General features: G+C 37.9%; 2 protein-coding genes across 2 annotated transcripts; one reads left to right on the forward strand and one right to left on the reverse strand.

Annotated features, from left to right (window-relative positions):
- Nucleotides 1-2,070: 2,070 nt before the first annotated feature.
- Nucleotides 2,071-11,978, reverse strand: LOC139117805 (uncharacterized). The gene is made up of 2 exons (XM_070681055.1): nt 11,593-11,978; nt 2,071-4,039 (listed from the first exon to the last, which is right to left on the reverse strand). Exon 2 carries the CDS (start codon nt 4,024-4,026, stop codon nt 2,473-2,475), a length of 1,554 nt encoding a protein of 517 aa, XP_070537156.1. The 5' UTR covers nt 4,027-4,039; nt 11,593-11,978; the 3' UTR covers nt 2,071-2,472.
- A 4,437-nt stretch (nt 11,979-16,415) lies between these two features.
- Nucleotides 16,416-26,329, forward strand: LOC139117000 (uncharacterized). Its single transcript, XM_070679795.1, has 5 exons — nt 16,416-16,616; nt 22,822-23,121; nt 23,873-24,060; nt 24,631-24,715; nt 25,672-26,329. Exons 2-5 carry the CDS (start codon nt 22,843-22,845, stop codon nt 25,732-25,734), a joined length of 615 nt encoding a protein of 204 aa, XP_070535896.1. The 5' UTR covers nt 16,416-16,616; nt 22,822-22,842; the 3' UTR covers nt 25,735-26,329.
- Nucleotides 26,330-26,342: the final 13 nt, after the last annotated feature.

Raw genomic sequence — 26,342 nt, forward strand, 5'->3', positions numbered from 1 at the left:
AAAATTTCCGAAAATTTCAGGAGCGAACGACAAATGGGCCCCAGAAACTGAGCAATACGCGACGCACTGTCACGCGCGCTGTAAAAATTGGCAAATCCGGAGATGTTTTCAGAAAAAAGTATCTCAACTTGACCTACAAGTGCTCCATTTTATTTTGTGATTGATTATGATTTACGTTTGAGCTGTAAAGTTACGATACTTTGAGTTGTTAATCTTATTATTCATATTCACGGGCATGTAAACAAACCATTACTGTGTATTTGTGGTCAGTCACGTGGTTCAGCTCGCCCAATCAAAATGCGACGGGCAGGGCATGGTAATATAATTTATTTTAATACGTTTGACTATGATATGTATTGCCAATAAAGAATACTGCCAACCTTTAGTGTCTTGGTCTTATGTTAGCACTGGTTTTGTAACAATTTCTTTTTTCCTTCGCCGTGTCACGTATTTGTCCCTTGACAATCTTACGCGAAGTTTTGTCACTGTGTTGCGTCTATTATCTGATGCGTTTGATTGCATAGTACGCCAAAGCAAGCAAGGGTAAATTACTAATATGTGGACGCTGTCACCAGATTATCACACAAAGTCAACAACGAACGCACCAGCAAGGTATTTTACCCTTGCTTGCTTTGGCGCATTAGGCGATCAAACTTTTCAGATAATAGATGCAGCATGGTGATAAAACGTTTACGGAAGATTGTCAAGGGCAGTGCTAAAACACCAAAAGTTGGTAGAATAAACCTTTATTAGCAATACAACAAAACACCTACCTAGGGACGGACATGAGGCAACCCCTATGTTTCAACATCGCATTTTCATTGAGAGACTGATCACGTCATCAGAATGATGAATTGGTGGACGCAGGTTGGAAACATTGAAAGCCATGTATATGAAGGTGAAAGTCAGATAAAAGTGCTACAAGAATATTGAAAATATGTTTTATCCAGATTATCTCATCACAAACAGCACAAATAACTTAAATGAATAACTTGACCCAGAAACTGACATCTAGCATTGGATTAGGGCTGATGACTTCTCCTTGGTAGGTGGTGGGACGCGGAGTAAACGTTAGTTACAACCATTCGTAGTTTTCACTGATGTATAATAATTCGCAGTAATCTTATTTTGAAATACAGCTCAAAAATTCAATAATAATACGCTAAGAACAGCTTCCAGATTATATCAGTAAAAATTATCGATTCTGCTCAAGTTTGGTTTCTACAAACCGTTTGTACATCATAATCTTTTTATCATGTCAATTAACCTTCGATCATCGGTAGCTGTAGAAATAGCACGGGTTGTTACAGGTAACTTGGTGTCTAGCGTCGCAGATAAGTCACTTTAACTGTGAACTGTCTCCAATATTCGTGTTCACCAATTCCAGAAGATCGGTGACCCTTTCAAAGAAAGACGAAGTACTCTTGACTTTGTAATGTTAAAAGGCTTTTTTCCAATTCTCAGATTATTTGGATAACCGTATAATGTCATCTTGTAACATCTAACAGTCTTTCAAATTATTAATGATCTTGAACAAAGCAAAGCCTCATAAGTCACCAAAAATGTACAAAATAATATAAACTGTGGCAAGTTTTAACTCCTCTTTGACCCCTGACCTGACCAACACTGTGTGTGACCCGCATCCTCTCACATTCTCTATTTGGGATCTACCAATCAGGTACTAGTAAACTATTCAATACTTTCTAACTGTAAATTTGTTTACTAAAAGTGGTTAACTTTATCAAATGCCTTGGAAAAATCTGATCACTGTTTTGCCCCCATTATATAACAGCGAGACAAGCTTCATGAAGCAAAACAGTACACCAGTCTCACACGATCTCTAAAGGGTAAAAACCGTGCCGATTCCGCTGAAACACACTGTATAATGATATTATTCACCTTAATACAATTTTGTCATTATATTTGAAGCAGCTGATAAAGGATATCTATCATTCCTAACACTTTTTGTGTATAGGTGTAATTAATGAAGTACGCGCCCCCAAACTAGAAGACTTAAGGTTGTATGCGCCTCGAAAGTTAAAGACTTAAACTTTTGCTCAAACTTTCCTCAATGAAACTTTCAACCATTCTCCTACTAAATTAACAATAAAAAACTATCAGGGGTCACCGTGCAAAGTTTGGAACTAGCGATACCAATTACTCAACATTTTGCAATATTTGAAATTCAAAATGGCAGACTTATACTGTTCCAAAGGAGGTCAGCAGTAATTTATCATGTCCAAAATGAAGTTTATATGAATTTGTTGATCGTGGCTCAGTCTTCCACCCTGCATAATCTTAAAACAGCAATAGCAGCTTAACCTCATCAATACCTACGTCTTTCATATGGATAAAGCATTGGGACATTCCACTGGCATCAGAATCCTCTCTTAACCGAATATAGGGTGGCCTTAGATAGAAACCATGTAAGCATGTTTTAAATGTACCAAAGTTGAAGGAACTTTGCAAATCTTAATCAATAACCATCTGCAAGATTTCCAAAGTAGCATCGGCGTACTCCTGTGCTTGGGATTTTGTACACACGTTTGTATGGTAAGCGAGGTTCCAGAACATTTTGCCATGAAACGTTGCTACAAAATGGCAGAAGATGGGCTGATAGTTGAAGCCACTTGTAGCGGACACTTTTCTCACCAACTCAAAGATTCGAGTTTTGTCCTTTGTGAAGTATGCGCAGTCCCCCAAGTTAGACACTGCAAAGGCATATTCAGAACGATTGTCGTTGCATTTTTCGGACTTAGCGCTACTAACAACATCAAGAGCCGTCAACCTGAACACTTTTCTTATGACAGACATACTCTTGAACGCTTTTACTGCTTCTTTACCATTGTCCCTGAGTTTTTCTTTTTTCTGATTTGTACACTCCGTCGCTAGCTTCCAAAAGCCATCCCTACTATCTCCATCCTTTCGGACCGTGACATCCAACTTTATCTTTGAACTATAGAAACCAAATGACTTGTCTGGTTCTAAGGAGGGTTCGCAGTGATGTCTCATGTTCACCATAAAAATTGTATGAATTTTCTGTTCGCGGCTGAGTTTTCCTCCCTGCATGATTTTGCATGCAGCAACAGAGGCTGCCGCAGTTACGGCTCCGTTTACAGTAGCTCCGTGTTTTCTACAGTTCTGTCTCAATTTGTGCACTTCTTCCATTGTCAGATGGAAAGAAAGAGCCCTTGTCTCCTTGACAATGTCAGGACTTTTGGGGACGTCTGCTGGAAAACATGGAATACTTTGAACGACTCCTTTCCAGGACCAATATCTCTTTAACAAACCTCCGATTGCTGAGTGGCATTTGATAACGACCTTTTCCCACGGTCGAACTTTGCTGCGCGGGAAATAATCTTCAACGGGTGGTAGAAGTGGCCAACTTACTTCGTTTATAACATCATCACCAGATAGTTGACAAAAGACATCCATCAGATCATCCAGAAATCTCATAATACAATTCCCATCTGCCATACAGTGGGCAAATGAGACAGCCATGATGTTTTTGTGTATAGCACCGTCTTGCTGGTCACCATCTCTGAGCAAACGTACTCGCCACAATGGTCCTTGTGACAGATTTAAGTGTGTTTTCATCTCTTCGGCATGAACATCTTCCCAACTTTCGGATTTAACCTCCTCTACATCGACAGCAACTACTTCCATTGGAACAAAGTATTGAGACGCCCCGTCGGAGTCAGAATCCTCAATCACCCTCATCTTCAAGAGTGGGTGTCTCCTTTGAAGAACCCTGGCAGCCGATGTCACCAATTCAAGAGAAAGCGGTAGATAGGAATCGACAAACGCCATGTAAGAGATTATTTCCATGCCCTGTGTATTTAGGTCGTAGTAATAACTTTCAAAAGGGGAAAGCTTTCTTGATTGCTCCGAAGAATAGGGCGAAACTGCATCTCCTGTAGAAGATATCCAGTGTCTGTAGAAAAGCAGTGTTGAGAGGACCAAAACCATACATGTAGCAAGTGTAATGTACAACGAATGATCATCGGAGAAGTCAGCGGCATCCATAGCTCTGTGAGACCTAAGAAAAGAGAAAGAGACGGTTGCCAGGAAGACTTGTTTGAGGCGTAAATAACATGCAATAAGATGGATACTGTAGCTTCATAGCTGGCTTATATGGGAATAACAGCATGCTATGGCAAGTTGTTGTGTGTTGTGCAAGTTGTTGCGTTTGTCATTTTTGTTATGTAATTTTCAACATTTGGCGGAATTAATTCTTCCCTCCTCTTTCCAGCACCTTTGTCAGGATACACTGAACATTTTACATGTACATATGTCTTTATGTCATGCAAATCTACCCCGATAATCTACCACAGTGTTAAACAGACGCAAAGTGCAGCACTAGGGGGCTTTTAGCTGATCGTTTCGCTGAAATTCATTGTTTTTATTTAAACCATTTCTAAACAGCCAATCAACTAAAAATAGTCTCAGTTCCAGGCCCCTTTAGTTAGTAACCTTAAATGATGATCTACCGATCAGACATGACCTTTAAAACCACTGTACATTTGCCCACTTAGTCTTGCTTTAGGTGTCATGAATGGAATACGATGAGATTGACATACGTATTTTAGATGAGCTATCAATTGCTCTGAAGTGGGTGAGTCGGAAGGCACTGAGAATGGAACGTGATGATCATCCAAAAGGTCCTGGAGATCTTTAGATGCTAATATTAAAACATACGGCTGCGTTCCTTCCTAAACACTAGTTGGTTGTCACATTTCTTTCTGTCACATTCACTTAGTTCAAACCTTAGTTCAAAGTATGACATTTTAAAGTCATACTGATAAGCCCTATTGAAAGTACAACTTGAAGAAGTTTGATATATTAATCGTATACTATGAATGTGGAACCAACCAGTATGAGTTAGAAAGCGTCCCCATGTCTTCAAAAGTATAACTTTGATAGTTTTTGTAAGATAACCTACGAATATCCAACCTGTCATCTTAAATAAAACCAATCTCAGTATGATTTCAAACGTGTACCTATGTCCTCAACACGTCCCTTTATAGTCAAGATATAACCGTCGATTAGCATATCCAAATAACAGAGTCATAAAGGCCCAGTAGCTGTTACTATTGATAGATTTTTCACTGTTTGTGTTTAGTTTGTCAATTGAAAATTCTTGTTCTACTGCATGCTGAAACACCTACTGTGTTAGCCCGTTAACTTTCAGCATCTATGCGTGTAAAATACCATGTTATTGTTTACATTTAAATTCTAATCAGGACTTAAATTCACTAGTAAATAATAACAGGGCGGTTTACACAAGTTTACACTTGTACAGACAGATTTGACAAGCTGAATACTGTGTCCAAACATGCTTGGTGGAGTAGAACAAAAAACTGTAGTTGACATTGGGGACTGTTCATTTTCTTCAGCCGGTGTGGTGACGGTCAATGGGGTCACCATGGTTTTTAAATGCACATCTGACTTGCATATCAGTAAGGGCAGCTCACAATACTGCTTGGAGGAATTCATGGGGATTTGATAATTCTTTGGGCAGAAGGGGAACTTGAAGTTTTGTTCTGTGTATAAGGGGGGGGGAGACCTGAAAATAGTTTGGTTATCTATTATTTTCTTACATTTTCACATATATTCCATAGTTTGGTAGGTAACTCATTGAAAAATGAGTAACATGTTTATGTCATCCAATGATATAATTTTAGTAATAAGTAAAATCTAGAACATTTTGTAGCATTTCATGATTTTTATTTTGAAAAATCTAAAAATGTATGATGCCATTGAATTTTCATTAAAAAAAACAATAAGTAGATGTTGGAACAGGGCAGCAGCCGCAGCTGTAGATAATTTAAAAAAATGTTTTATACAATGTATTAAACATAGTTTCTTAGTGTCTCCCTACAGCATGCTGAAACGCGCAATATTGGGTTTTTCGACAAAACCTGTATATATAAACACTATTGGTAATGAATTGGAGTTCAGGCTGATCATTTGTCAATGATACAAATGCACCGTACACATATACACAGGCTGTGTTGACAAGCTGAATACTGGACAGCTCAATATGCTGTAGGGAGTATACAAGAACGCAGTTGTATAAACTGAACGAAAATATTGTCAAAGTACAGAGTTCATACAGCTACAGCCTATGGGCAGTGTCACTGTCAATGCATACCGGCAGTGACAGTTGATAGCTCTAACTCTGATATAGTTTACATGTAAGAAGAGTTTGGATCATATGACGCTCATGACAGTGAATTTTTACTTGTACACAGATCAAGGCGAGGAGCAACACATGGAAGACACTATCCTCCTGTCTAAAATGTGACCCTCCCCCTTGTCTGACATTCTAAAACTTGACCCTCCCCCAACCACTGCGGTATTCTCCCCAGGAATAACTGAAACAGTATCAGCTAATTTACATAAATTTTTATAGTTTATCAGTCCCCCTTTTTTCTGTGCGTTTTTTGGTGTATGAGCTGGCTCTCGAAATAAATAAATAAATAAAATAAATAAATAACAATTGGTTCAATTGTTATGTTAAGGACAAATTACAGAGGGGAGGGCTGGTGTTTTTGGAGGGACAGTCGCAATTTATCACGCAAGAATTTTTGAAGAGATATGGTATTTCATACATTTGAGGGAGGGTCACCATATTTTGTGCAACTATAAGAAGGCAAGATGTGGCTGATTTAGTGCTTCATCCAAAAATATCAAATCATAATACATGGAGTCTATCAGGCAAATTATTGACAATTTTCCCCCACAAAACATGCTATATCTGTATATTATATATGTTTGATAATGTATTTAAATGTACTTTGCTTGAATTGGGAAGTAAAATGTGCATTCGTGTAGAAGAAATTGATTTCTGAATTTCATCTAAAAAGTTGGTTCACTATCCATGGTGTCTATGATGAAACTATGAATAGTTTTTCCAACACAAAACAGGTAAATCTTTGCATTTGTGAACTCTTGATTATTGATATTAATGTTCTTGATTAGACTAGAGTGGTTACAAGTCTATGGTTGTGTAAGAAATTTGATTTTAGAATTTCACCAAAATGTCGATTCACTATGCATGGGGGTCTATGATGAAACTATGAATAATTTTTTTTTAGTACAAAATTAGATAAATCTGTGCATTTATGTATGCTGGATATTATTGTTCTTGATTAGACTAGAGTGGTTACAAGTCCATGGTTGTGTAAGAAATTTGATTTTGGAATTTCACTGAAATGTCGATTCACTATGCATTGCGGTCTAAGATGAAACTATGAATAATTTTTTTTCAGTACAAAATTAGATAAATCTGTGCATTTATGTATGCTGGATTATCTACATTATTGTTCTTGATTAGACTAGAGTGGTTACAAGTCCATGGTTGTGCAAGAAATTTGATTTTGGAATTTCACTGAAAAGTTGATTTACTGTACATGGTAGTCTATGAGAGAACTATGCACAATTTTTTTCAATATAAAAATTGACAATATCTTTGCATTTATGTACATTTGATAATTGATATACACTTTTCCACCTGTTGCATATGTTTTTGTCGCTTGTCTTTTATCAGTTTTAACTGTTCAAGGTGTTTAATGTAGGATACCACTGCATCTTCTTTGCTTGTGAAACTTGTGGATAATGTGTACGTATTTTGTTGGTGATTTCCTATTCAGGAAATATCACATGGACAATCAGAGTTTTGGCCATAAAATCAGCTTCTGTCAAAAGTGACCCTCCCCCAAGATAGGTTTATAAAAAGTGACCCTCCCCTTGAACTGTTTTCTAAAAAGTGACCCTCCCCCAATTCCCCCGGCCCACCCCCTGTAATTACTGAAGGCTCCCTTAGCGCTACCCGTTAAGAGTGTTTGTGAAAGAAATTATTACCAAGTCATTGAATTGATTAAATCACAAATTTGTTTTATCGAAATAGGTTCAACCTAGCTGGTTTCAGAATAGTGAAAACGCCGGCGTGCAATTTTAGCGCGTAAATTATGTTATTGAGGTCATATTTTAATATGTTAGGTCATTTCAAATGAGTCTAGTCACATGTCCCGAGGTCGGGATCGACCGTGAATACACTGAGCACTTCGAACAGAAACCGTTGACGGTTTACGGAAAACGGTCGAAAAATACATGTTGTCACAGTCAAGATAGCAGAGTAGGAGATGAGTTGTAGATAGTCAGTGACATAGTAGGTACAGGTCGATTTATTCAAAGATTACACTGATATGCAGATAAACATGGACAGTGAAATTGATCTAAATGTTTATATTAGGGCTACACTAGCTGTGATATCGCAGCGCTACTTGTGGCATATATCGAACGCGCTCGGGTCATTGGGGCCTACACTTGTGTAATTGGTTTGTAAAGATGTTACAAAACTTGCCTCAGAAGTTGCACTGACTGACTTGTTACATTAAACTGCGGTGAAATCACAGAGCTTTTATGGAGTCTGAAAGGAGGGTACTTCATTTGCATGCATAATTAGGGATTAGTTCAAATTCGCACAGCGCCCTCTAGCCAGTGAGTGACGGTTATGGCATTTTTCGCCAGAATTTTATCCGCAGATATCTCAGCCTTCGTTTAGCATCCGTCCTGTTTCCAGGTAGCGGCTGAATTGTACTCTTAGCTAGTGTTCGCAGATGATTTTTGTGGGGTTTTATCGATTCGTTTTGCGTTAGCCTTATTTTCATGGTTTTCGAGCGACCGAAAATGCCGTTCACTAAACACTGCCGCAAAAGCATATCCAAAGTCAAATTTCCATGAGAAGTAGAAAGGGGACGTATCTTGAGTAGGTCCATACGATCTGAAAAAATCTCAGTGGCTTAAGCCTCCGTTTTTGAAATAAGTCTCGTTGAAGTTGACTATGCAGCGACGTTCATGTGTTAAATCTAACATGGCGACCTACAGCGCAGCGTGTTCAGCGTGGTGAGTGTACACGTAAACTCTTTCAGCTCTTTCTCGGTCCTCACCGGCTAACTTGGCAGATTTTTTCGGTTCTGTTTATGTTTTCAATGATTGTGACGAGGAAGCAAGACTGCAAGCTTGTGTTACCTCACTGGCCAACACAATCTGCCTGGCTGGCTTCTCGGTAAAGTCGTGGACAGTGCAAATGGAAAAAAAAAACACTACGGTGACAGAAGGGCTATGTTTATCACTGTCTGCGGCCGTACACGTAGTATAGTGGTAGACACCCGTCGTACTGACTAGCAGTGCTGTTTCGTTTATGAGTGATTTTTTCCGTTTTCGCATTCTAGTAGCTAGCAAGCATACAAAACTGTAGGAAATAACATCGACTGCAAAAAATCTCCGTGGATAAATACGGCTACTCTGTATCCCGCACACGAGTACGTGAATATAGATGCGGCTAGAATGATAGCCGGTAAACAGCTGCGCGTTGCGGCCATCCCTAGGCCTCGTGCTAGCATTACCGTGCGTGCTCGAACTAGACTGGCACATTTTATAACTCATGTAACTAGCAAAAAATTTTTTTAAGTATTGATGGTCATAATGTGACATTAATTAAATACTTTATTTATATATAACATCAGTGACCCGAGATTATAGGAGTAAACTTTGAAAAAAATGAAAGATTAATCGTGTAACATCCGCGCCGTGTGAACTACAAGTGGTTTGGTCGCGGTAAACAGCGTGGAGTGCACGTAGCGTAACGGGTGTTCGTATACTCATAGACCCTCGAGATCTACGTATACAGGGATATGGTAACTGCATGCCAACATTCAACACTGCCGCAAATACATGTCCATGGTCGCACGGTCATGAAAATTTCACCAAATGTTGATAATAGTTAAATGAATATTTTCTGAAATTTTCGGCTTGGCTTAAGACCTCTAAGGTCATTATCGAGCTGTTTTACGAAAAAGGTGAAGTTTACTTCCGCATTTGGCGGGTCGACCTCGCCACCCACTTTGTAGCGATTTAAAGGGGAAGTTCACCAAGGATGATTTTTACATATGTGCCAGCTTTGTGGTCACTTACCCCGGAAAAGCTATTTTCGCCATTTATAACTTGCACGATTTTTACAAAAACCGATAGAAATAGTACAGGAAGTTGCCCATGTAATTTGAATCATGGGAAAAAGCGCCAAGCTTGGAGCTTGCATCATGTGATATGGAAGGCACCATTTTCCCATGGGTATGGCATTGTCCACTCACCCATGCTTAAACCAGGCTGTGCGTATTTACGTAACTTTTGTTTATACTGAGTATCCTTGCATAAACGGTGAATCACTTATAATAAACTGTCCACTGTCAGATTTTGTGTTGCTGTTACTACTGTATTACTGTGAGTGGACAATGTGGGGGGGGGGGCATACCCATCCGAAGATGGTCCCTTCCATATCACATGATGCAAGCTCCAAGCTTGGGGCTTTTTTCCCATGATTCAAATTACATGGGCAACTTCCTGTACTATTTTTATCATTTTTGTAAAAAATTGGGCGAGTTATAAATGGTGAAAATAGCTTTTCTAGGGTAAATGACCACAGAGCTACCACATATGTAAAAATCATCCTTGGTGAACTTCCCCTTTAAATAAAATCTTCTCAACTTTTGTGAGTTTACCAAGGAAAACAGATCATTAGTATGTATGCTACAACTGAAAGCAAAAATTATAGTTCTAGCTATTGTACGTTTTGCTGCACGTCGATATTTAAAGACCACCCTTTCGCCGTATTTTATCCCTCACTGCAGTGGCGGTCAGCGTCACGAAAACGAGGCTCTCTAACACGAACTTTTATGCAAATAAACACACACCAGGGAGTACACTTGGCAGTATTCACTTATACAGAATCATATTATATTCCTGGATGAATTTCACTATTTAATGAAGTGTCAAAATATAATAGTGATAGAGAAGTTCTCTTTTCTGCAATGAAGTTGTATTATCCTATATTTGATAGTTTAAATGAAAGAGATAAGTTTTTGTACATTTTAACTTCAGATGATACGCTGTCTCTCATAAAATATATTACAAACACTATGTTTCCCCCAGCAGCTGCAGGTAAAGACATAGACAACAATGTTTTATACAATGTTTAGTTTTGTTCTTGCTATACCGCACTTTCCGAAGTGTGTTGTTATGCAATAAAGTGAAAGTAAAAAGATACACTGCCGCTCTGAGTTACATTGTATCACAGCCGAGTCAGAGTCTAGTTGTCATTAGACTCTTGGTGCTTTTGCATTGTATGAAGTTCTTTGGCAAAAAAATCATGATCCACAGGAAAAGAGGTGTACATACGCTAGAAGCAGTACGTGAGAACGTTGTTGAAATGTACGGGGATACGACTGCATACGACAGTAACCCATTTCATTATTTTTCGAGCTAAATCACCGACACCGATCGGTGTCGTAGTAAACGACCAAAAAAGCCTATGGGTTGGCTCGCACCGGAACTGTGGCGGTGACTCTTGACCGGAGGGCGTTCGATATACGCCACAAGTACCGCTGCGATATCACAGCGACACGTAATCAAACTAGTTCGATCGCAATTTGCAACTGCTGAGTCCGCGTTCCAAACCAGAGCGATCAAATGTAACTATGACGTTCAGTGTATGAAGATGTTGCGGAAAATGATTTTAACGTTACTTACGTGAAGTCTACAGCCCGGCTCTACAGTTCAAATTTCGAGAAGGGTGTTGATCAACGAAGGTAATACTGCTTTGCCCGAGCGCTGACATTATTATGTAAATTGTTCAGCTGGCGGTGCACGTGTTTCATCAGACAGGTCTAGGTCTGAAATCAAGTCAGGACTAGCAAATTAATCATCAGAGTGATTGGTATAGTGTAGCCACAGGGTATTGCAAGCAACATTCGTCCAGAGGTTATGAATATGATCAAACCCTCGTGTTTTTCTCGAGGGTCTATGATATGATCAATAAATGTCATACTCCGAGTATATAGGACGGCCTGGCAGGCACAGGCGCTCCTTAGCTGGGTAGTCTGCTAAGTAGATCGATTTTCGGATCGATTTATCGATCCCGTAGCCGATATGCCCGCCACTGCAACCTAAATACTGACAAGGTGTGCAACACAGTCACTCAAAAAAAAAACACACCACACCACACCATATGACGTCATTTTTTCCACTGCTGATTGGTTCAACTATACTACACCAGTGACGTGCTGCCATGACCTTTGTTTTGGCCGTTGATTAGCCAATCAGTAGTGGAATATATTACATCATATGGTAGACTCGTTCTGCAGGCCACATTTCACCGCGCTTGGTCTCAAAACACGGCCGATTTCTTCAAGATGACGCGAGTAACACATTCATCGGCATGATTTTTTAGGAGATGGTTAAATTTGTGATCTAACTAGGTATATGGGAGTGCAGTTCTGAATGTTTTGTGCGAGCGCACGGCCAGTTTACAAATCGGGTGGTGTGTTTTTTTGAGTGACTGTGTTGCACACCTTGTGAGTATTTAGGTTGAGTGGCGGGCATATCGACTACGGGATCAATAGATCGATCCGAAAATCGATCTACTTAGCAGACTACCCAGCTAAGGAGTGCCTGTGCTGGCAGGACATGCTTGCGCGCCGGCCAGCCTCTTATGTCATACACAACTCATGAAGGTGCGACATAAGCTTTTTCTTTATTATAGGATAATATCGTCTAAAATGTCTAAGTTAGAGTGTTCCAGGAACATGAGACCAAAGTGATCTAATAGGGATAATATTATCCATTTTATCCGATAAAACAGCGTTTTCAGAATTTTCCACCTGTCCGCTTCTAATATTAGACTCTAACTGAGAAGTTAGACGATATTATCGATTTTATCCTATATTATCCGATAAAACTGCATGTCGGGCCACCGCCACTTCCCACCCGTCTAATATTAGACACAAACTTATATGTTAGTGTCTAATATTAGACGAGTAAGGTATTGCTGATGTTCGACATGCGGTTTTATCGGATAAAATCGATAATATCGTCTACATCTAAGTTAGAGTCTAATATTAGAAGGGTCAGTAGATGGACGATTCCCGACACTCTGTTTTGCAATGAGGCTTATTGTAATTGCTAAAATTCAAGACATAGAAGTGAACGTAGTCAACTTGTACTGAGATCAGGCTCACACTATTTCTCTTACATCAGCAAAAAACACATTCAACAAAAAACATAGAAAACCTTGTTTTACGCTAAATAAAGTTAATGTAAAACTTATCTATTATCCGATAAAAATGCATGTCGGGCATCAGCCTCTTCCTTATCCTTCTAATATTAGACTCTAACTTAGATGTTAGACGATATTATCGATTTTATTGGATATTATCCGATAAAACAGCATGTCGGGCATCTGCCATTTCCCATCCTTCTAATATTAGACTCTAATTTTGATTTTAGACGATATTATCGATTTTATCGGATATTATCCGATAAAACAGCATGTCGGGCATCTACCTCTTCCCCATACTTTTAATATTAGACTCCAACTTAGATGTTAGACGATATTATCGATTTTATCGGATATTATCCGATAAAACAGCATGTCGGGCATCTGCCATTTCCACATCCTTCTAATATTAGACTCTAACTTAGAAAACTTAGATAATATTATCCGATAATGCCTATAGTGCCAATGTCGCGGTATCCTCACACAACTCATACACATACAGCGTTTTTATCAAGTTCTCATTATACAAGCCTTACATGTGCCTGGTGTGTGCCTACACAGTCACCTGTGGTCTATTCCGCTCTGCGTCTATATATGCGCCCCATAGACGTATGTACATCTTCTTCTCAGGCATATGTATACACGTTTATTGGGCGCATATATATACGCACAGCGGAATAGACCACAGGTGACTGTGGTGCCTATTACTTTACCCTAGCTATCTCTCTTTAGTTTTTCAAAGAAAACAGTCCATATCACAGGCGGCCTAGACACTAGTAATAAGCTTATTATTGAGTTTTTTTCTCAGTTTTCTCTATCAGTTCCTCTCCTTTTCTTCATGTCATGCTCTGACTGATCGTAGTAAATAAAATAAATGACTATATAATTAACCTAACCTAACCTCTTGACTCTTTATTTATTTTACACCCCATTACAAGGACGTTTATCTCTCATATACACACATCTTGTAATTAATTAGTCAACACAACTAATTATGCTTATCCGTAGACTTATCAGGGATTTTATAGGTTGGTCAACATCGCGAAAGATAGGCAATGAACAATTCCTATTACTTACATATTAGAGATAAAGCGAGTTTTGTCAGGGAAATTATTTAACACTTACCTGTAGACTATAGTACCATGAAAAGTGAAATTATACTTTTAGGTGAAATTCCAATATCATAATCGTTGTCTACATCTAAACTTTCAAATACCCTATTTGAATCAAGTACATTTGTATCAATTATCAAACACCTATGAAAGCACAGATTAATTTAGTTTAGCATTGTAAAAAAAAATATTCATAGTTTTCTCATAGACTCCAATGTATAGTGAATCAATATTTCATTTAATTCCAAAATTTAATTTCTTGCACACATATCAACCTATGACCATCCTAGTCTAACTAAGTACTTTAAAATGAATTATCAAACGCCTATAAATACTCAGATTTTGATAGTTTTGTGTTTGGAAAAAATATTCATAGTTTCCTCATAGACTACCATGTATAGTGAATCAACATTTCGGTGAAATTCTAAATTCCAATTTTTTTGCACACATATCCATTTGTAACCACCCTAGTCTAATCAAGTACATTAATATTAATAATAGAGAGTACATAAATACACAGATTTACCTATTTTCGTAGTGGAAACAATTATTCATAGTTTCCTCATAGACTCCCATGTATAGTGGATGAACATTTTCAGTGAAATTCCAAAATCTCACTTCTTGTACACATAATAACCATCATATTCTAATCGAGTACAATTATCTTAATTATTCAACGTCTGAATATACACAAGTATGGCAAGTGTTTCATCGGAAAAAAAAATATTCACAATTCTATCATAGACTCCAATGTATCATGGATTAATATTTTTGGTGAAATTCTAATGTCAATTTTTCCCACATAACAATTGTAACAACCCTATTTCAATTAAGTATATTTATGTCAATTATCAAATATATATAAATGCATAGATATAGTTTTGTATTGAAAAAGTATTACATAGTTTTCTCATAGACTACCATGTATAGTGAATCAACATTATCAACAGCTGATTATAAATTAAATCCAAACATCAAAATTTTGTACACACACGCTTGTGCAAAAATATTGCGAGCCACCTGTAATTTCTATCCAAACCCTTTGATGGGTAATTTCAAAATTATAGCAAGTCAGAAGGGGAAATCTGAACATTGACACCTTGTGAGTTTGTAAGGAGCGTCATTTGAAAGAAATCTGAGAGTCTTTTTTGGGGGGATTCTATCGCCCCCAGAGATGTTTGTGTGTGCAGCTTTACTCAAGCAATGTTGGGGGGTGGGGTTTCATGACATTTTTGTCAGGTGGTCATTAATTTTTTGGTGCAATGGGTAGGGGGTTCACTTATTTTGACTGACGCGCAGGAAGAATTTACATAATAACTGAACGCTCCCTAATCAGGGTTGGAGTTGGTGGAGCATCCAGGACATAATCGCTCAGTCTACTATAAAACGATATTTCATTGAAGATGACTTTCCTAATTTAGGAGTTCAAAAAAAACAAACATTTCATTCGGAAGACCCCTTAGGAGTATATAGGCATTAGAAGCCGGTTCATATGTTGAAGCAGTGGCGTCATTCTATGTCGTCACTGTTGACGTCATCTTGAAAGCAACGCTGCTGCCGTTTTGCTCGCCATTACCAAACAGACACCCCCGGGATATTTGTCATTCCTGACAACCTATTAGCTGCAGTTTCGTAACTCTCAACTTTCCCCTCCTATGTATACATGGGTGAGGAAAGTTATGTGTGCTGAAGAACTGAAACTGGAATTCATAACACTCATTTTACAGGCACAGCACAGTCCCTCGTGAGCTATTCAGCTTTGGGTCTATTCGCCCCATAGACGTGTGTACATAAGCGAGAAACACTTCTCGCTTATGTCAGTTATGTATACACACGTCTATAGGGCGAATAGTCCCAGAGCTGAATAGCTCACGAGGGACTGTGGGCACAGATACTCATATTGGTCATATAATCCTATAATCGTTCGTCAATAACGTGCTAATTGTGATTTGAGTTGACCTTATTGACCTTGTAGTGTTTATTGATTGCAGACTTAGTTGTTTTAGTGTAAGGTGCATGATTCTAGTGTATTTTTCTGACTAGAATATCTTCGACCCCTCATCCGTTTCCATGGTTACATATATAAAAGAACTGAAAGAGGGTGGTCCAGGAGTGACGTCACACATGAGTCGCCCGCGGAGCCAGCAGTCCCATCGCCATTACGTAACGCAAAGACATATCATAGTTAATCATTTATTTGCCACGGTACAGCAAAGAACGGAAGAGTACCTGATTTCCCAGAGTCAACGCGTTTTGTGAAGAAGGGGGACAATTTTGGAATATTTCCTCAAAGAAAGTGATACATCTTTCATTAAGGACAGTGTAGACGTACTGTAGGGTGTGTAGACAAGCATAAAGGAGGTTAGACGACAGTTATACCTGTTAAGGTGAGTGATTTCGAGTTGGGAAAACAGGACTCAGCGATAATCCAATATGGCCGAAGTTCTATTGGAGTGTAAGGTAAACTTAGAAACAGACACATAGTCTATGACAAATTGTGTGCAAGTTATGTATCAAATTCACAAGTTATGTGCCCGCGTATTCTTAAGGGGCCTTGCGTGAACTGAAATTTAACAGTATACCTTGGTGATATCAACGTCAAACAACTTCAGATTTTCTTTGACTTTTTCCCCGGGTCTTTTTTCCGGGATACGGCACGTCAATCTCCGTTTGAAGTGATAGCATTGTCCGCGGAAGATTAGTCGAATCTATACAGAATTAGTTAGCAGTTCCTTTTCGCATCACGTTTACGTTATTTCCAATATAAAGCCTTATCTAAAATTAGCACCGATATATATAGAAATAAGCCGTCTAATTATGAGAGATATTATTTTTAAAAAAGGCTTCTTATCGCCGATGATGTTTCATATTTTGGCCTAACTCGTCGCCACTTTAAGATTTGCACTACGATATAGGAATTATGCGCGGTTCAGAAAACTGAATGTTAGTGATTTTTTACCACTGAAGTAAGCCATGGCCAGCGTCCAACAATCAAGACATATCCCGGAAACTTCTGCCGTAGCGTGAAAACGAAATGACGAGATGAAGAGAACATCGTTGCTATTTGAATACAGTATATGGGTTCATTAATTAAGGCCAAGTCAAATTAAGAAGCAGTTTTAAGCACTCGACCTTTGACCTATACACACTCAGGTGTCTTCGGCCCTATAGCTATGGAGCCTGAGCAAAGAGACAAGCTGAAGCAATACACTGCTATTTATGATCTCATATTGATGTCGGGATTTTGAAATGGGAGAAAAGGAGAGACAACGCGAATATTAAATCTAAGTAAGAAGACACATTGATACGTTGGCCATGAACTTGGTGTTTTAACTTATGTTCAACTGTTGACTTAAACAATTGTTTACAATTTAAACAACTGTTTACATTGTAAACTTTAAGTCACAAGTTGCGACAAGAGAGCTGATTTGAGGCTGTCTGCAGCATCGACGTTAAACATTGCCAAAACACAAAGACAGGGCAGTTCTGTGATGCACAGGGACAATGTGTTACATTTTTTGCCCGGACGTGAATTGGAAAAAACCAGACAATAATCTGAGTAATAGAAACACCCACAGTGTCGAAACTGATATAGTAATGGTGTCAAAACCCACTACTGTACATATGGATGGTGAGATGTTTTGTCAGGCGAAGGAGAGGTCGATGCTTTCAACCCTTAGGGAGAACCATTTGATTTTTTTGGGGGGGGGGGGGTATGGAGGAAATGGGTATGGGAGCAAATTTTTTTTCCTGTCACAGTGACAGCAATTTTTATTTCTACTGTCAGAGCTGCGTCAATTTTTTTTTTCAAATGGAGTAGCAATGCAATTTTTTTTCCTTTGTCATCAAGTTGTGATGCGTTGTCATTATTTACGGCCTGAACTCAGAAATTTTGAGTGACGCCCCCCCCTCCCCAAGCATGATGAATTTGAGTAACTCCCCTCTCTAACTCTAAAATTTTGACTGATCCCGCCCACTTAGAAAAGTTAAATACAAATACATGTAATTGTAAAATTTACAAAATACAGCAATTTAACAGTAAAGACCTTTCAAATCCTGATGTACTCTGCTAGACTATCATCAGTTATCTCATGATGGTTCAAAAAAGGTGAACCCATCAAAATGAAATTGCAAGTCACAATAAAATAAAGATATAAAAGCTCACGTAGTATCTAACCATATAATATATTGTTTAATTTGGATGGGTATTATGACAGGGTTTTCACTAGGATATCTGACCGGGCAGAATTTGAAAGTACAGGGGGAACATGCGAGAGGCTTAGGGGGAAAGAGTCACAGGGGCTTTCCCCTATCTTGCATGGAAAGTTTTAAGATATTGATGTGTGCAATGGTGCAGTCTGGTGCAATCTGAGAGGTGTTTTTTAATTTTTTTACTAAGTGAAACTGTTAGAACACCCCAAGGGGGAGAGCACGAGAGGGGGTTCCCCCTCTCGTATTGGAAATTTTGGGAAATTGATGTGTTTAATGGTGCAATCTGAGAGGAGTTTCAGGTTATTTTGCACTCAGTAAAACTGTTTGAAAATGACATTGAACACTGCAATATTTTTTTACATTTTATGCATGATCAGTGTTTGTGTCACAATATTCAACAACCAAACAATGACAATACAATTTGTGAAAAACAGTTCTGTTTGCCAGAGACTGAAGATAAATAAATATACAGGAATGGAAAATCTGTGACCTTCTTGTGTCATTTCTCCAGCTGCCAGCTTCTAATGAAAAGCATTGATATGGTATGTTTAACTGTCAAATGGTCATTGAACTGAGGTAAATGAAAACATGTTTCTGTGATAATAAAGGATGAATTCACAACAGTTCAGTTTTGTCCTAGATCCTGTGAAAATGTTGAAATTGATGTGCGCCACGGTGCAGTGTAGTGCAATCCGATAGGTATTTTAAATTTGTCTTTTACCAGTAAAACTGTTAGAAGACCCAAGGGTGGGAGAGCACGAGAGGGGGTGCCCCCCTCTCGCATTGAAAATTTGAGGAATGGATGTGTGCAATGGTGCAATCTGAGATGTGTTTCAATTTGTTTCGCCAAAAAAAATTGAGTAACCCCGCCCCCTTCTTCCTCTCCACATTTTGAGTAACGCCCCCCTGAAGTTTTCAATTTTTTTAGTGCATGCCCCCTCCCTTGTATTTCATTATATTTGTTGTTCCTCAATTTTTCATGGTCAACTTGTACATCTTCCTAATATATTTATATTGAGAGAATAATATATAGATTTTAACACTTGTTTATTGACTCCTGTCTTGTGTTTTAAAATTTTCACAATTTACAGAAGTCAAAAAGTCCCCTTTAGATAGTACCTATGCCATTGAGGAGATATTGCAACAGAATCCTGAAATATGATTTCTTGGGTCAGAAAAGGAAGGAAAACATTGAGTGTACGGAGGTGTAAAGTAGACCTATGTAGTGCATGCTTATATCATAAGTGCTAGGAAAAAAACATAAGAATTGCTTGTGGTAAAAACATTTGCGCCGCCTATGGCGGCGCGCCGGCAAAGAATATATGAGAATAGGGTTTCCAAATTTTGCTAATTTCTGGTGCATTGTGACAATTTTTTTTTCACTTCTGTCTGTTATGACAATTTTTTTCTCAGGCCATGACAGGATCAATTTTTAGCTCCGCTGTCAGCGACGCGGAGCTTATCAAATAGGTTGATTTTCCGTCGTCGTCCGTCGTCCGTCGTCGTCCGTTGTCGTCCGTCAACAATTGCCTTCTCCTCTGAAACCGCAAGTCCAATTGCTTTGAAATTTTATATGCAGTTCACTTGGGGTGACCTCACTTAAGTTTGTTCAAATCGTGGTGAAATTTGCATATTTGTATTTTTGGGGCATTTTTTGGTGTTTTTGGTAAAAAAATCTTCTCCTCTGGAACCGCTTGTCCGATTGCTTTGAAATTTGATATGCAGCTCACTTGGGGTGACCTCACTTAAGTTTGTTCAAATCGTGGTGAAATTTGCATATTTGTATTTTTTAGGCAATTTTTGTCATTTTTGGTAAAAAAATCTTTAAAAATCTTCTTCTTCAAAACTACCAGTCAGATAGCTTTGATATTTAGTACATATGTCCCTGGGGATGATCTATTTCAGATTTGTTCAAATTGTGCATAAATATGCAAATTTGCATTTTTAAGGCAATTTTGCCATTTTTGGTCAAAAATGTATTTCTCTAAAAGTACTGGTCTGATAGTTTTGAAATTTGGTATACAGGTTTCTATAGAGGAACTAAGTAATATATATGGAATTTCTGATGAAATCTGTATTTTTGTATTTTTGGGGCAATTTTTGCCATTTTTGGTCAAAAAATGTGTATTTCCAAAAGTACTCATCTGATAGCTTTGAAACTTGGTATACAGGTTTCTACAGATAAACTAAATGATATTTATTGAAATTATGATGAAATCTGCAATTTTGTATTTTTGGGGCAATTTTTGCCACTTTTGGTCAAAAAATGTGTATTTCCAAAATTAGTCATCTGATAGCTTTGCAATTTGGTATACAGGTTCCTACAGATCACCTTAATGATATTTGTGGAAATTATGATGAAATCTGCAATTTTGTAATTTTGGGGCAATTTTTACCATTTTTGGTCAAAAATGTGTTCTCATAAAGTACTGGTCTGATAGCTTTGCAATTTGGTATACAGGTTTCTAAAGATGAGCTAAGTAATATATATGGAATTTCTGATGAAATCTGTAATTTTGTATTTTTGGGGCAATTTTTGACCATATTTGGTCAAAAAATGTGTATTTCCAAAACTACTCATCTGATAGCTTTGAAATTTGGTATGCAGGTTTCTATAGATGAACTAAATAATATTTATTGAAATTATGATGAAATCTGCAATTTTGAATTTTTGGGTCAATTTTTTCCATTTTTGGTTAAAAAATGTGTTTCTCAAAATATACTGTTTTCGTGTCTTGTAAGCCCTTGGGGTTGGGTGAGGCAACCAAGCTGTTTAAGACCACACATGACACTTTAATAAATTGATATAACATAGCATAACATAACTGCTCTAACAGCTTTGAAATTTGGTATACAGGTGTCTATAGATGAACTAAATTTGATCTTTTGAAATTATGATGAAATCTGCAAATTTTATTTTTGGGGGCAATGTTGCCATTTTTGGTCAGAAAATGTTATTCTCCAAAAAATTACTCATGAGATAGCTTTGGTTGACATGTTCTTAGGGATGATCCCATGTGATATATTCAAAGTATGATGAAATCTTCGATTGTGTATTTTTGCAGCTATTTTAGCTACTTTTTCTGGCCACTGCATTGAGCTATCAAGATTTCCACCTTCTTCATCAACATGTGTCAAAAATAGTTATTCTCTACATAAACACAGCGGAGCTATGTCGACCGTTAGGTCGCTTGTTTTTTTCTTTTATCTCACCTGGCGACAAATTTTTTTCTCAAATCCTCCATACCCCCCCCCCCCCCCAGAAATCAAATGGTGTTCCCCTTAGAAAATGAATCTGTCCAATTCAGTTTTCGTACCGAAACAAACCAACTCTGTAAGAAACAAAACTAAAAAGGAAGTAAAAACGATACATCAAGCGAGATTTTATATGAATACAGCCGTATGATATATAGGGTATGGCGTGGTTATAAACTTGTGCTATTCGAGACATACGTCGCTACCTTAGAATGCACCTACAGCAGTCGATCATCTTTAAATTTGAACCTAAAATTTCTTCTAGATATCATGACACATCAGCACGTACATATAATGTGCGATTCCGAACTAGTTTTGATTGATGGGAAGCTGGGACATGTTATTTGATTCAATTTTGAGAGAAGATGCGTGACTGAGAAATATCTTCCAAGGCATGGTTTTCTTTTTTGTTTGATATGTGACGATGTAACGTTAAATGACAAGCGGATTAAATTCGAGTTGTCAGGGTTACAATTACATGCTCTGAACCTAGAGGTAGTTCATAGGATGAAGATATTGATGGTGCATTCTGTGCTATAAATTAGGTTTTCAAATTCATTCACCCACTAACACGATTGGAACTATTTTGGGATAATTGGATTTTCATATTTTTCAAATTTCTCAAAAATGTTAGGTGCCGTATAGCTGAATGTTGCAATATATAAAACAAGTGTGTAATGTAAAAAGAAAAGCAGATGAGATTACATTTGTAGATTAAATCGGCAGTACTTCACCATCCAATCATCCCAAATTAGTTCAATCGTGTTCACTTGTTGTAGCAACAAAAGATGATAAAATATTGTAAAACGATGTGTTCGTCGTTTGGATGTTCATGAGAAGCTGTATGCGTGGCAAATGTTTCACGACTTATCAACTTGGAAAACACCGTACCTGACACTTAAGATAATGATAATTACCCTGTTTTCTTGTGAAGTTCGTCGTGGTTAACAGTATTAAGTTAGAATAAGCAGATACATACTATGTACTCTTCCGAACATAATGCTGAAACCGATTCACTCTTTGGAGACAAAAACAAACACACACAAAAAAAATTACGGAAAACACCCACAATATTATGCTCGTGAAGTAAACCTCTTTGAAGTTATGTTTATTGTTACTATACAGAATACAGAATAGGATTACAATATGAGTGAACCTGAGAAAAATGGAGATGTTCAGACACAGCAGGAAAACCAGACCGACACACCGCCAAATCAGAGTGTATCTTCCCCGCCGTATCCTGTGTACAACGCGCCACCACCTGAAGGAACAGCGCCACCATTAGCTCAAACTGCGCCACCATTAGCTGAAACTGCGCCTCCAGTAGCTCAAACTGAGCCGCCACCTGCTCAACCACCTCCACCAGTGGGATTTCAACCCAACACGACTCCTTACCCTCCCGCCATTAACCAGGAACCTCCTCCGGTAAGATCCTAAATTAAACGGATTCGTTCATTAAAAAGAAAAAGGGGCACACAAAAAACGATGAAAAGAATATTTGACATCTCGCCATAACTTTTAAAGCCTTGCTGTAAATTTTGATTGTCGTTGATTATAGTAAACAGTGTCCCGCCTATTTCAGAAATCATATATGGCCGGATCCAGTTTTTGATTGTCAAAGTACCCTGTATGTGTACAATGTCCCATGTTGTCGACGAGGAATGAATTTTAGCCCCGGAATAGAATTCATTTCGCGACAATAACGTTATATTATTTGTTGAGTTTGAAAATATAGTGCTTTGTATATCAACTGACTTCAGGGAAAAAGCTTAAATTGTGCTTGCTTGAATGAACATCAATGGTGAAATTATCGTCATCATTTACAGCTGTAACCCCGTAATTGAATATTGGTAAAAAATAGACAAGTACTCACCAATAAGTAATATTGCGTTCGATTATAATTTCAAAAGTTATCTTATATTCATATTTAAGGTACTGGATACCTCATCACATTTCTGTCACGAAATATTCATTTGAAGATCCAAAAACCATACTTTCACGGACAACTTACTGTTACACTATACTTCGTCTCTGGACATCCTAAACACCGTACACATAACAAAATGATGTACATACCCAAGGTGTAGTTTTAAGCCCAATTTATGTGCCGTATTAAGATAGATTACCATTTATCTTCATTCAATTCGATTATTTTCAACGATGCTCGATTGTACAGCCATACCAACCTCCGATGGCTCAGCCGATGATGCAGCAACCAATGCCGGCGTATGGCGCCCCTTACGGTCAGCCGCCTCCAGGAACCACTGTGTACACCACGAGTCAGCCAGGGGGACCAACAACTTATGTCGTCACCGGACAGCCGCAGACTGCAAGGACAACTACTTATGTCATTACAGAGGACCCGTACGTAAAATCTTATTTTATGAACCAGTTGAAAACAAACAAAAGAATCCCTTTAGATAAACAAAAAAAAATAATCGCAATTCAACGAAATTATCTATATATATCGTGTGCGCTGAAGCACGACAACGTTGAGCGAGATCTTATGACACAAAACAATTCTATGGACAAAGTCATTTAAATTCTCTGACATGAGTTTAATGAAAATGGATAAAAATTGACGTCTAATTTCAAGGATAGGGTAACTTACACACTTTTCATTAAACAGAGATAATTCAACGGGTTTTAGATTGGTGGTCAATTATCTAATGTATATAAAAATGCAATTTTGGTATTGAAATATTAACATTACTTTGTCTGCACGATTTGATTTTGAGAAGTGCTAGTAACAGGTTATTGAAGAAAGAAACAAAGCGGACATCAAACGTACGGGAATCTTGAACTACTCAAAGTAACAAAATTAACGGTATGTGTAATATCTATGTCTAGACAATGATTTAAAGAAAATAGGAGAATTACCGCAAATTAACAAGTAATGGGCTAAAATCTCACGTTATTAATTTCTCTCTTTAGGACACCGCCCTCTAGGGTCAACCATGGACTCCATTGTTGTATTAGCATATTCTTCTGGCCCTGGTTCTTTGTATGGTGCTGTCTGGTAAGACCAATTTTCAAAATCACCTCACACATTTAAAGTTCACAGATTTACGTGACTTTTACACAATGAAATACTCTACAAACTAGACTACTTCAAAAATTTGTGCAAATATAGAGGCGAAATTCTAATCTTCTGTATGGTGATAATTCACATGTCAAACCATAGACAGTATATAGACAAACTCTACTCTCTATGGTCAAACCTACAAGCAAGCAAACAAATAATCGGTCTAGAAACAAATATAATATGAATGAACGAATAATAAATAAATAAATAAATAAATAAACAAATAAATAAATAAATAAATAAATAAATAAATAAATAAATAAATAAATAAATAAATAAACAAATAAATAAATAAATAAATCGGGTGTTGACAATTATAATATTGTTCTGTACTGACCCAGTGTGTAAGAGTCGTGCATACATGTAGTCAAAGAATTTGGGGCGAGAAAGTTCAGAGAGATGTCGACGACTATGTGTAGTTTTTTAAAGGACATCAGGCAATCAAATGTATACGATCCCAAGGAGTTACAGAAGGACGTGAAACAGGTGACGATATACTTTTCAGGAAAAAACTAGTCTTAAAACCACACAAACAATTGAAAGTACATCAGTTACAGTTTGCAACTTGTAATGACATCGTTGCTTCACTTGAAGAAGCTCCTCCCGGCCCAGGCGGAAATCTATATTGATCGCCCGTTGATCGCCACGTCTTGAATAGCAGCACAGCTACATATATCAGAATCAGAGATCTTTTTTTCGTGCATTTCCACTTTCGAAATTTGTGGTCTAGGCGCATTGTATTTGGGTCTGATGATACCAGTGTTGACAATTTCCAATCATAATCATTCTCGCTTGCCAGAGCTGTTGCCGTAAAGAGGCGCGTGGTTTACGACGATGAATCATAATATGTTTTTTTCTAACTCTTCTCTCACACCACTAAATCTTCACAGATTGCGGCTGAAGGTAAAGAAAGAGAAAGGGAACGCAGAGCAGCGGCTGCCCGTCAGCATTAGGATTTGTCTTCCTTCCGCTTCCGGGACTATTTTTTGATGATCCGGCCAAAAATTACACCATCAACAGGTTCAAGAATTACTACCTAAGGCCTGTTAAATTTAAGAGATTAAGTCAGTCAGGTCACGTGATTTCAACGCTCCATTTAACTTTGACTGTCTGATTGATGGCAGTCTCGTGAAATATCGTTCGTAAATAGTGAGATGAGACCCGTGGTTGAATCAGCCCTAGAGCCTGATAAAAGAATGATGCAATATACAGTGCCTTTTAAAACATTTACTTCTATTCATCAACTACAAGACGACATAAACTAAGAGAAATAATAGGATATCATTCATTAGCATATTATATATCTTTTTCGTAACTTTGTACCCCAGTCTTGAAGAGTGTTATGATACTTTTGTGTGCGATGCAGCAGTCACACCACAGTCACCTGTGGTCTAATTCCCTTCTGCGTCTATATATATATATACGCCCCATAGACGTGTGTACATATGCTGAGACACGTCTATGTGGCGCATATATAGACGCAGCGCGGAATAGACTACAGGTGACTGTGGTCACATGGACATTAGATGACCAAATTTGTCACGTGACCAAATATGACGCG

The sequence above is a fragment of the Ptychodera flava genome, chromosome 18 (genome assembly GCF_041260155.1).
Source record: "Ptychodera flava strain L36383 chromosome 18, AS_Pfla_20210202, whole genome shotgun sequence".
NCBI classification, from domain to species: Eukaryota; Metazoa; Hemichordata; class Enteropneusta; family Ptychoderidae; genus Ptychodera; species Ptychodera flava.